The following is a 13,487-nucleotide window of genomic DNA, read 5'->3' on the forward strand; positions in this document are numbered from 1 at the left end:
AGGAAGCGACAATGCCCCGTCTCCATCCCGGCCCTTCTGCTGCTTTCCTATTTGCCAGTGTTGTCCCCGGTGTCCCCTATCCCTGACATCATTTCTCGGAATACCGCAGCAGCAGCAGCAGCCGCCAATGCACACAACGAATCAGAGAAGGCGGCCAACGCGAAACGCGATTTACTTAGGCTCCTATCCAATACAAGTAGCTGAATCTCTGAGGTACCACGCTAGAACTGTCTGTTATAGATGGATACACATGATTGAATACGATAAGATAAACTATTGGAACTAGGAAGGTGACGACAACTTCTACTATTACAATGATAACAACAACGATGATCGATATCAGACTGGTATCCAGCTATGATAGAGACGCAGGGTTTATTGTTCGGACTACAAGAAGAATTATGAGATGATCTTTTCAACTAACTGTATTTTCTAATACTCGATTTTTAACTTGTCAGTCACAACAACTATAGTAGCTCTTTACCACCCTCTGAAGAAGGAGCCAACTTATAGCGGACATGATAGCGTACACCCTGTAAAGAGATCGCATTCACGTTCGCAATAGATCTGCGCTAGAGTAAACTAATTTATTTTAAGCACAGATTATGATACAATTTAAAAATCTTATTAAATTTATAACCATTTTTTACTTTAGTGCAATTTGTGTCTATGTACATGTAAACGTACCTAAAACCAGTATCTTCGAATGCTCTTACATAATATATATATTCAGTCGATAACCTCCTGCCATTTCTCTGGTCACAGCGTAGTCCCATCAGTGTAAACTTCAGTGGCCTAAACTGATGGTGGTCTACTACGTAGATTTTCACAACTTTCCTCAGATAGCTAAAAAAATATATATAAACTGGCATTACCAGAAAAGAAGACAACACCTTTACTGTTTACTAGCTCCAGTCGTTTTTTGGGATCTTGCTGCTTGTTGACGATGGGGGGGGGGGGGTCCAAATTAACTATTCTGCTAGACGGCAGTAACTCATAATGCCTAATCTATCGGACAGATATTCTTTAGTGTTAGTCTCGACTTTGTCACAGATGACGACGCACACTTTTCATTTTTTATTCTTATTTGCACATCATGCGGAAACGATCACTATAGAATTGGCTCGATGTCGTTTTGGCTTTATAAAGTTTCATAGGTGTCAAGTACGATTTTTTGGGCCAGCTCGTGTGACATCCAGTTTTTTCAGATAATTATAAACTGTTTACTGACAGATATTTAGCTTTGTTTATGACAGATATAGTTTAAGGGATTTCATCTATTTTTTCTGTAATTGATCGACCACTACGAGGAACGTTTTTTATATTTCATATTCAAACGACAGATCCATCCTTGGCTTGTTTCTTCTAATATCTAATCGTATCTTAAGCAGCAGCAGAAACATTTTTTATGGACCTGGGCAATATTTATGCCTTTGTAGTAATAAAATTCTGAAATAGAGGATTTTCGGAGAACTGTTTTTACTTGTCTTCAAGGTACGTTCTTCATCTAAAGTCTGAATACAGGTGCCTCAACAATTTTAGCGCATTCAATACTGCCAAATCTCAGCCTCCGGAGTACACCGACTCCGACCTAACGTGGCTCATATTGCCTGAAATACATCTGACAAAGAAAGGTATTTAGACGTTTTTTTGTTTGTCGTAGCAATTAGCAAGATAGCAAGCTACTTTCCCCGAGTTTGATAATACGCACAAGTGGTCATTCAGGTTGTATAGCCTTTATACTCTAATAAAGAAAGAGTGACTATTTCTAATAAAGACTCTCTCTACTAAGAATGATAATTTCGTCTATAAGTAGCCACGTCACGATGTCATTTGTAAACGTGCGGCGAAATGTCCATCGCAAATTCAGATCTCGTTTCACTTTGTTAGGTCTTCTTTTCCCTGTGAAAAACAGGCACGTAGTGAAACACGTTTATACATGTGCTTAGGTTTCCTTAAGCCGCTATTCATGCGATATGCCTTTCTGGTCGTATTATGTGTTTGCGTTACATTATAACGATATGATGCTGCACCGTCAGGTCGTTTCGTTACATGTCGCATCGGTTTGGCTAAAAGGCGTAGCTGCAAGTTTTGCTGTTTACGAGCGGGTATTTACAACTAGAGAAAGCCTTTAAGACTCGTCGTTTACCACCAGCGTCTCCAGTCGGATTGAAATGCATTCCGTATGGTATAGATGTGTTGTTGACTAGAACGCGCCACCATGATCTTCATCATTCGCAGTTGCCTTTTCAGCTTAGACAGTGGAACAGATGCTTCCACATACTGGCTTTGAGCAGAGGCGTAAACATCGAACCGCTACATGCAATTTTCCTCGAACATATGAAACGGACGACGCTCACGTCAACTGCGCTCCCAACACCGTCAATTATCTACCTGAACTCAAATTGCTCCTAGCCTTAGGGCGCATCATAGTTGCCCTTAGATATTTGCTTCATTTAGTCGCTGTTTGTTTTCATGTTGGGTCCCAGTTGGGCATCTAAATATCGCAGGGGTGTCGGCAACGGGAGCCAACTAGGCCACTTACAGAGGCACTTTTCCTATGGCAAAGCCCACAAAGACCCAACGAGCCCGGCGCCAGCGGTTCCGTAGAAGACAATTTAGTAATATGTAAAATGCTATCACTCCTATAGCTGCTTGTAATTAGCTAGCTTGTCTGCGCTACAACAGCTCCGACAGTCCAAATATTTCTATATACGAATTGCAGTTGCAGACGCGGCGATTGTGGCGATGGTAACAAAGAACGCGCTATAGCTGGAATACGACTGGCGCACGTGGGGCCACTATATTATCTGGGCGTGGTCGCTGGCCCAGTCTAGCTTTACGCCCGTGTCTACCTGCACTAGCCATGAGTTAGAGAGCAAAAAGAGTTCTCTCTAAAGTATAGCTGTTGCGTCTCTTCGGAATCGTTTGGCTATGTGATTACTTGCGGGTCTGTTGTGTGTACGACGGTTTTCGTGAGAAGGTCGGAGGTTTCGAGGACAATGTTGTAAGTGGTGCTATGGCGAACAAAGACATTGCCTCAGGGGAGCTAAAGAAATGAAATTCTACCTAAAGTAATATGAGAGATTTTGTAATACGGACATTAAGACCGCACGTCCGATTAGATTAAATAAATGTAATAAAATGCGCTTAGTAGTTGCACCAAGGGAAGGAATCTAGCTAGCTAAATATGATACGAGTATTACGGAGTAATTCTATATTTAATTCAATAATGTAATTGAATAGATAATGCTTTAACGTTGTCTAAGCCAAGTAGACGTAGCGTTGAAATAACTTCTTAAAATGACAGGAAAAAAATAGAAGTTGAATATTTTGTACCACTTGTTTTTTGCATTAAGGATGTTCGAGCATTCTTTCGTGTACCGTTACTCAAGGTTCATACTGCAAGAGGGACCTAAAAGTTAGAAAATTCAAGTGGTTTTCACACACTGTACAAACCTTCTGTTAATGAAAGATCTATTACTTCCAAAGAGGAAATGTTAAACTTGAAAATAAGTTTTTCGGAAAATTGAATCACGAAGAGTTGGAAGTTGTACTGGATTCCAAGTCATCTCAAAGACTATGCGTAAATATCACACCTGTTCAACTTAATGAACGAATTAGAAAAAGTACTAAAACTCGAGCGATAATCAAGATCAAAAACATCTAGCAAAAAGGCTCGCTCCCAGGCTATATATAGTGACTCATTCAGCTTGATGAAATGAAAAGTGGATTTTCTGTGACTAGCGCTGAACTAGTGGGACGTCATCATAACGCAAATGTAGAGCCGTGAAAGCCTATGATGTCAGCTTGCTGCTCCAATAAAGGTGACTCCAGCCTCATGAGTTTTGGCTTGTCGATTACTGCTGAAGTGCATTGTCAACAACCAGGGGGGACATTAAGCGAAAATTAGTGAACAGAGCTAAAATACACCTTTCAAACAACAGCGCTTGATCTTATACCGCAAAGATCAATAAGGCAAAATTGCCAAACTTACTTTGCCTTGAAGCTGATTCAAGCCTTTTTATCACCCATCACATGCTCACCAGACGCTGCCCCGACAAAGTCCCACTTTCTTCTAAATACCAACAACTTCTGAATAGAAAAATTGCTTAAATCCCATCGTAATCCGGGCTTCTACGGCAGCAGGGTAAATACGTCATCATCGAAATATAGATAGTAAAAGTGCGTACTTCTTCTAATACGATGCTTAAGAACACATTATAAAAATTAAGGTTGACTGTCTTATAGGTCGAAGTGAATTTAATATTATATAAGAAATATTTCGCCAGAAATAACTAAACTTTTTAGATTTGCCAGGAAGCCGATTTTCACCAAGATGAAAAAGTTAAAGAAAATTCGATCACATATGGTTGCTTGAAAATTTTGCTTTAACATTACCTTATCTCAAATCATTTTTGCATAATTTGCGCAAAACATAGATTCTACCCTAACTATTATGTTGTATGATAGCGTTCGAATTGGTTGTTCTCAAATGCCAGTACCTGATATTTCGGTATCATTGTATTTCCACTACAGTTTCAGCTGCTTCTTGTACCATCTATGGATGAGTTGGTGAACGGTCGGAAATAACCTTCGCTGGGCCCATTTTCGTTTTGGCACTCTCGCAGTTCTTTACATTTATCTTTTTTCTTATACATAGTCAACATTCATCTTTTCGGCCTTTCCTTCCTTTCTTTCCTCTCGTTACGTCAATAGTATTGACGGCCTTCATTTACTTGCCTTCCTTTGGATGCTTACCCTCTTGTTTGCTGCTGCTGGCTAATGGCGGGACACACGTTTAGCCTGTGCTCATTTACTCGAGCGATTGTCTGCTCCATCTTTCTCCGCTGCCTTCGATCTCCGCCGAAGTACATCTTTGTTCAACCGTTCCTTTGCCAATTCCATCGCCCCCCATTGAATTCTTTTTCTTTCGTTAAACGCGCGCAGTGATGACGCTACCGTATCATTCAGTAGCTAACCTTCCATAACCAGCATGTCCGGCTACCACTGGCTGCCATAAACAATTCTGCCTGTGTAAGCGAGCTCGAGCGACCTGTAGCATAGAGCAGCTCAAACGTCTACAGAGGTAGAGAGAGACGTATTCAGCCTGGATTGCAGTACTCCCTACTAGAAGCTGATGCAAATGCATAGTGCTCGAAGCGATCGCAGCCATTACATTTATGTATTTCTGCTATTGCCCACCGTCTGACTTAGGTGGTTGTTTGCTTAGCCGCCAGGGACAGAATCTTTTGGCACGATTAGATTGTAGATTGATGAACGTGGCCTTGTTTGCGCCTTTACGCCTTCCAGGTGCTACTCACTTAGTTCTCTCTTTAGATGTTTATGCAATGGCTCTGGATGGGTGATATATTTAGCGTTTGGATCGGTTCTTTTAGCCACCCCTTGGCAACTGTTCGTGATACAAAATTTTTGTACGTAGCATTTCATTTGAGTTCACATCTTCAGTAAATAAAAGATATCGGTGTTGATCCAGATCCTATATATAGCCCTTTACCTGGTATGAACATGTAGATGGTAGTTTTTTTTTAGATTAATTTCCACTAAACATAGCTTCAAAGATGACCTATTTTGTTGTATATTTTTACGAGATTAATAAATCAGTAATTCGTTACACTGAATGATCAGTAATTGAAAATCTTCGATTACCTCTTCTGTATGGGAATTGTAATATAAATCGATTGTACCACGAATATTACGTTTCAAATACTGAACCGCATTTGCTTGCCAAAACGTAGAAGTTGTCTATATCCTGCAATTACCTAAACATCGACATTTTCACGTTTGTCGATTAGAGTATCTGTAATGTTTTCTATTATTATTATTATTGCTTTTCAGGTGTTGCTACAATGCGCCGCGTGATATTGGGGCATTGATGGCGAATCAAGTAGAGGTCTCGTTCTGGGAAACTTGCCTGCTGATTAAAGTCACGTCAGTGCTCACCTTTGAATGCTTCCTATACTAGATTCCGTTGTAGCTCAGGAGGCCAAAAGATATTCGTATGGCCAGCGTGCGAATAGTTGGGTCAGACTTGTGCGCCGACAAGGTCCCTAGAGATCGCACCCTCGCACTACACGATGCGTCTTAGACAGTTTTGCGTTCTTTGGCTGGTTTGAAGCTCTGAAGGACTGCTCACAGGCCCTCTATCTTGCACAAGGCTTTTCGCCACTCTACCTAAGCAAAGCGGCAAATGCTGCAAGTCACCAGCCTTTTAGTTCGAAGAGTCTTCAAAAGCAACAGTGACCACGAAGACGATCCGAACAGTACTTACTGGCTGTAACTCGTCCTACAATCAGTGCTCACTCGTACCCATACAAACTTGTGCGCATATTTCTAATTAGTGTTTGTAGGGCAACAAGAACGCCTTAGAGCCAGAGACGTTACACCTGTCGTTTAGCACAAACATCTTACAAAATTTCGTTACTAGGCAATTTCAGTAAAATGCGACAGCAAACCATCTGTTGCGCTTGAGGGACTGTGCCGTTAGAACTAAATAGATGCCTACAATTTATTTACAGGTTGGCGAGACTATACGAATATATACTGGCGTATCACTGAATGGGCCACTAACTGCTGCTAACTTATGATCAAAAGAGGAAAGACAGTGCGATCTGACTATCAGAGGTTATCCCTGTACGCGAGTATACGGTACGGGCAGCGTAGAAGCATGCGTGCAACAATGCCATATCGCCCCCAAAAGCCTTTTGCCAGTTTGCTGCACACCTCTACCCCGTGTGGGTGGGTGGGTGGGTGGGTGGGTGGTGACTTACCGTCGACGCGTGCCAGAGCCCCAGCACTGGACGATCGGCGTTCGAGCTCACCCTTATTTTGCACAGAAGAACCTCCGGCCCCGGTTTATCCCTTTGTAGCTCTCCGGGGTCGTATGCCATACAGCCGCAAACTACCAGCCCGTGTAGCTGGCGGGACCTGTGACTATAAATTTAATGGGTCAAAGAAAGTATATGGGGGCCATTTAAACTCTGTCTAATGACGTCAGCTAAACCGCCTGCCTCAGCCTATTTGCCCTTGCCTCGTTGGGTAGTGAAGGCTGCGGCGGGATAGTAGACGCAGTAGTTGTGGCGGTAGCAAGCAGCGGGTTCAAGAGGTCGAGCATAGAGGGACTATAAAGGGGCAAAGACTAAAGCGTGAACCTCGGTGTGGAAGATTGTGGCCACCCCCGATACCAGATATGGTTATGAACAGGGCGGTGTGCTTAAGTACGCCTTGCCGAGCTTCACAACTGCTGATACGCACGGCTATCGTATCCTGTAAATACACGTTCACAGACCTACCCATATATATATATATATAAGTTCCATAGGGTGCTGTTATCGAAACAAATCCGCATGAAAAACAAGAGAGCTTCCTGCCTACTAAGACCTTCCCCCATGTGTCGTCTAATCCGCGAATATCGCTCTATGAGTCAGCTTAATGTCGTAGGACAATTTCGTTTAGCCACTTAACTCACAGCTGTGGTCTATAAAATATGTACAGTTGCATGTGCATAATAAGCAGACAATTTCTAACTATAATAAAATAGTGCCAGCGTCGTGATTGCTATTTTGACACATTAGCTTTATTCTCTACTTCCTGCCTTCCTGCGCCCGCAACCTATCTAATTACAGTGTCTCGTGTTCCTCAATTTTCCTCAATCCATGACAAGCAAGGTTTGACATGATGCTTGCAACTGTCTGCTTATAACACCCAGGCAGTCGCTATTAAAGTTGTTGAGCTGGTGTTGGGACGCGTCGGCTGTCTGTCAGTGGTTGTAGCTGGAAACGAACAGCGAGCGAACGAACGAGCGTCATCCAGTGGAATGCGCGGCTGTGGGCGGTCGGGAGCTCAACGGTATGGTACTACTGCAGCACGCCTTGGCTCCCTGTTCAGCTCGTGCACCGCTGCTGCCTTGGCATCCGGTAAACAATCATCGACCTATCCGGAAGCCCGATCGACGAGCGTCGGCGGACCTTACCTATGGGCTGTGCTAGGCAGTCATCCAACCATACAGTCAGCTAGACACGAAAGGGGCGAGCGAAAACAAACTAATTATTCAGTCGACTATCGCCGCACAACGCTTACCCTTCAGCTCGCTCTCTCGTCACTATCGACCCAATGAATGGACGGAGTCGAAAACCGGCAGCCATCCAAAAGCTGTTCTTGAACCGATTCCGGCTGGCTCGATGCCGTTAACAAAGCGAATCCTCCCCATACACATCAGCCGCTTTGCCAAGTTGGGGTTAAAGTGACTAAGACTTGTGAACGCTGGCGATGAGGCAGGCAGGCACACCTGCACACAGCGACGACCCGGGTTGCAGCTCACACATTCTTGCCACTATGACCGCTTCTGCTGCTGATGTCGATTCCGGAGTTCTGGCAATGCTGAAATCGATAATAATTTCAGAAAAGTAAAGGAAACGGGTAATGCTGCTACAGCCGTTCCTTCACAAGGCTCTGCGGCGGTCTAGCTTAGCTGAGTCGAGCGCTTCTCATTGACAGAACGTTCGAGGAGGACGCGAGACGGGACCGGGAGAAAGCTAAAGACTGAGTCACGGCCTATCGCTCGAAGTCTAACTAAACAGATAAGGCAAGGCCAGCCGAGAACTCTTGAAGACCAGCGCATGGAAATTGGGAACTAAAAACTAACCTTCCAAAGATCAACTCCCTGCGAGCAATCATTAGCGGCTGCCGATTCTGCCGCCCGGGATACGCCGAACAGTGTAAAACAGTCTTCGTTTAAGGGGGTCATCGTATGGCGTGGCAGCCGCTGCTAGGCTGTGAATAACGCACAACACCGCCCGCGAACCCCACTTGTTCATTACTTGCTCGTCGTTACTGGCTACGCACATTTTTGTTTTATGTCTCAGCGCGGCATCGTCTATTTGACGACGAACAGGGCCTAGACGATGAATTTCTTCAGGTTACGGCAAAGGAAAAGACAAAAGTTTTTGTAATCCAAACACTTCCTGCGCTGCACTCATCAACATTCTGCAATAATATACCAATTATCCGCCCTAACTGTCCTAAAAATACCATAATAGTCGGTGCCTTTATACAAGCACGGCAAATTTAAGAATGCTAAGTTAGATGTGTCAACACAGTCACGCTCAAACCCTTTCCGATTTCCCATATTCCTTCGACGAAACCTGAAGCTTTATCTGAGAGTAGTTATCAGATAATGTGTCATCCATTAGTCCTATTTTCCTTATGTTTTGGCAACTAGTTCCTCCAAAAAGTAGCGTCTATTTTCTCGACATTGTCTTCTGTACGTTTATATACCATTTTAGTGATCGAATACTTTTCTCTTAACTAGATTCAGCAAGAAAAAACGTAAGTGGATGGCACAAGGTCTAGGTGAGTTAGAACATTTCGGCAAAAATACAATACTGTTTTCCCACGAAAAGGTAGTCGTCGTACTTTGATACCTGATAGATAGTCATCGCTAGTTTGTTATTAAATCCTAGCTATTTTCAAGTTCTCGTTTCGTCATTTTTTTCGCCGTCGTGATTGAAACAGTCATTAAGTTAGCAGCTAACTTCTGTTGGATCACATTATTCGAATAGCATCAGATTCACATTAAAAACTTCACGGAAGGAGGGCCCAAACTACTTAGTTACTTGAGAAGCACTGTCCCGCAAAATTGTCTGCCCGTTTCCCTGTGAAATATACATCTTGCATTTCAAGTCACGGTCGTATGCGGAATAAGGCCAGTTCTTAGGTCCTTACTGAATTCCATCACATGTTGCTCTAAATAATGCTAGTTAAGGTCATCAAGGATCGAAATATCGGCAGTTCGACATATTTTTCTACAGATAACTGGATAGGGCACAATAACAATGGCTTTAGCCTTTTCTGAAAAAACTAAGTAAATTACTATTCACAGCAGTCAACGCAAATAAATACACTATTTCTTCGCCAGTTAGAACTTTAGAATTTTCTTCTTAGGTATGAGCCAAATCAGGTAAAAAGAAACGTAATGGATTTGCGGGTTAGGTTTAATTAAAATTTGGAAAACGTTCATTTTCAATATTCTTTGTAGTGCTCAAACCCTGCGAACTCCTAAAACAGCTGTTTAAAAAACGTGGTCATTGTTGCTTCGCCTGCGTCCTACCAGCCTGCTAACTCAGCTTGCTCAATGGCAAATATGATCTGATTTACCGGACCCACAAAAATTCATGTCATTTTATTAACCCAAGACATACAGTTCCGATCACGAGCTGCACGTAGTGGGCCAGGTTTGAAGGTGGAAGCCAGTTGTGCAATGTTAGTATCGGACATTAACACCTATTAAATACTACTGAGCTAACTACGAGAAGTAAATGTATCGATATCACTTAATTTCTGTCGCCATCCAAAGAAGCTGGTATATAGAGATCCCTCAGCTACTAAATAGACAATACGTGCACAAAAAGGAGACCTGCGTTTTTAGTTGTTTGCTATATTTTTCGGTGCTTGTTTTTCGTTCTACCTACATACCATTAAAGCATCACTTGACAAAGCTTGGTGCTGACTCAATATGCATTCTTTACCACGCCAGGAACAACAGAGGTTGGTGACGCCCGCTTCGCTAGATTGAAGCTATCATTGAAAAAAGCTTTTCTCATTTAATCACGCCAACTTTTACCGATACTGTTAGTCTTCTGGCCGACTTAGTAGATATTTCGTTCTTCCTCATTTTGAGCATCTGAACGGTTCCCGCTATATAGGACGGCACGAAGATTTTATTGTTGAGTGTAGAATCCATTGTTAGTATTATAGAACGTTCGGCAACCAGATCATTAGTAATAACGAACAAAACATTACAGGCGCCATTGCCATTTTATATGTCAATAATAATAATAAAGATACTAACAGCACGGTTGTAAACACAAGAGTGTACGACGTATTGTTAGAAAATTTTATATCTCAAGTGTGTAATAAGAATAAATCACTTTGTTTATTTGCACAAATAAAAATGAAATATATTTGCTAAATTACTAAAAGCTAAATATTTTAAAATACTTTCCATAATCGACAGTGCATTTTCCGAAGAGTCCAAGTTTTTCTGGAGCACTGATTTTTGAGAGGCAAAATCAATTCATTCAAACAGAATCAAACGGTGAATACGCAAAATCATAGACTAACTATAAATTGTAAATTTAAGGAGTAAAACACCCTGCCGCTAAACATAGCGTTCTATATAGCAGACAGCGCGCAAAAATGAGCACGCTCCGGCAAAGCGCTGTGTTGTGGGTATGCCATTGTAAGATGGGCTAAGAGTGCTGCAGTAACGGGTATTCTCGGCGTCCGGTTCGGATCAAGAACTCCGACAAACAATAATCATCATGCCGTTTGGCATCTAACCGCAATCAAAGGCCGGAAAGTTTGGCAGTATAAAGTTTTTCCATCATTTAGCGGAAGCGTGGCGATCTTCAGTTAAGAAACTTGGTGGCGTGGTAATGCTTGTGAGAAGCCTTTCCTTGTTACTCGTGCAATCTCTCTTTCGGCATCGTTCAGTCAAGCCTGCATCCTGACAAGCGGCAAGACATGGAGCAGGATGCGTTGCGACTCTCTCAATTGAGTAGCAAGTCCCCTTAATCCCGACTTGAAGACTCTCGGCAGGACGGAAGGGGCGGCTTCGATTTGCCAGACTCGCCGCCTGGGCATGCGAGTGACCGAGCAAGCAAAAGTGGAAACATTCGAGATTACAAGAGCGCTTCTGCTACTACCCTGGTGCAGATACTTCTGCAGATTCGTTTTGTCGAATCCTGCCACTATCATCTGCGTGCGAACGCCGCGGCGTGAAAGTACACCAGTACGATGAACCTACACAAACGAATTGAGTGGGAAAAAGACAAAAAGGCGGAATGGAAGAGAGATAATGCCGTTACTTTGTTCTTTAAACAGCACGTTTTCCGCTCCCAATCGTTCATTGTTCCTTTGACATTTTCTCTGTTTGTTTCGCGCCTGCCTACCAGCCACTTCTCTCCCCTCAGTTCAGATATCAACTCATTGTACACTTGGTGCATGCTTACGTAGATTCCTTCCTTCAATACATGCATACATACGCACAAGTAGTCCCGCATAGGCAGGCAGGGAATCGCGCGTGGAGACAACGAAAGCAATGATTCTGGCTTTCCTCGTTCTTTGTTTTATTCACTTCGTAGAAACATTTTGTGATCTTCCCTCCGCAGTCGCCTCCTTCCCAACAGCAGCAACCACTGCCCCGGGACTACTAGCTCAACTTCAGTTTACTTCAGGCACGGCTTCAGCTATCCACGCCATGTCCAGCATAGAAGAACCCGAAATTTCTTTCTTGCCCTCCTATAACTACGATAAGCGTTTCATCGTTTTGACAAAGTTAGAGAAAAAGACCCATTCTAGAGTAGCAACGATACAGATGCGTTCCGTAGTTTTCTTCGCTATCCAACTCCGGATTTCGTTGGTTGGTCTAGTCTGCAAGTAATGCAGCACGAAAAAGGCACTACCGAACCCGGCTAACAGGTCAGGCTAACAAACCTACCTAACAACCTTCATGTTGGCCGGCCAGTCGGTTCGTTCAGGCAACGATCTACTGGCAAAACTGCAGTCCTTTGTTGGATAAAGAGAGAAGATCAAAGATGCACGCGGCCGATATTATTGCGGCGATGCTGGGACACTACGAAAGAATAAGGGAAACTCTAGCGAAGGGCATGAAGATGGAATGAAGACGATAGCCAGCGGGGATGGCCATGAAGCCACTGCCCTGTATTCTGGGTGCAGGCTGTTGCGTTATTTCCGGAACGAACGACAGCACAGAAAATAGCGTCGCAGGAAGAGGATGTAGCGACAAGCAGTCATGAATGGCGCGTTGCAGAAGGAGGATGGCGTTCTTCTATAGCCGTCACCAGCAACAGTAGAAACTAGATTGAGTCTGAGGTTTGGATTCAGCTTTAGGGGGTGGTAGCTAGCTTCTGGGGCCTCGAACGATGAAATAAACGAGGCAGCGTTGTTTGACACCACCACCACCACTGCCGTCGGGCCGCCCACGCCACCGAAATGTTCTATCTCCAAATTGACTTCTAATCGGCTCTGTGCCTTGCGTAGCCTTATCCTGTTGTCTGCTCACGGGGCTGCGCAAAGAGGCGGGTTCCGTGCCTATGACAGAGGCAATGCGATACTTTCCCGAATCGCGTCGATGTACACCTACCAACTAAAAGTACCAGAATAATTCCCTTTTATTACACTCACACATTCACGCACAGGGGTAGATTACTATACCAGCGCTTACATGCCAATATATGTTACGGACGGCTAGACACGATTCGCTGCTATTTTCAACAGCTGTGTATTACTAGTGTTGTGCAATCGCTCAGACTAGAACTTTTGGACCAAATCTTCGAGTCTCGATTACTGTTCGCTGTTACCATGTGGCGCTATCAAAACGCACAGGACGAACACCACTTTGGCATGCGCCAGACATGCTCCGGATCATCATCGGCAACGACAGA

The 13,487-nt window shown here is 43.5% G+C and overlaps 1 protein-coding gene across 1 annotated transcript in view; it reads right to left on the bottom strand.

The window, feature by feature from the left end:
- Window positions 1-330: 330 nt before the first annotated feature.
- The window catches only part of LOC111264239 (uncharacterized), a 129,152-nt gene continuing 115,995 nt past the window's right edge, over window positions 331-13,487 (bottom strand). Inside the window, exon 5 of the mRNA XM_086970003.1 lies at window positions 331-1,621. Coding sequence (XP_086826129.1) covers window positions 1,602-1,621 — 20 coding nt within the window. The 3' untranslated portion in view covers window positions 331-1,601. The remainder of the gene's footprint in view (window positions 1,622-13,487) is intronic.

Source organism: Varroa jacobsoni, unplaced genomic scaffold (assembly GCF_002532875.2).
Source record: "Varroa jacobsoni isolate VJ856 unplaced genomic scaffold, vjacob_1.0 scaffold_92, whole genome shotgun sequence".
In the NCBI taxonomy this organism is placed as follows: Eukaryota; Metazoa; Arthropoda; class Arachnida; order Mesostigmata; family Varroidae; genus Varroa; species Varroa jacobsoni.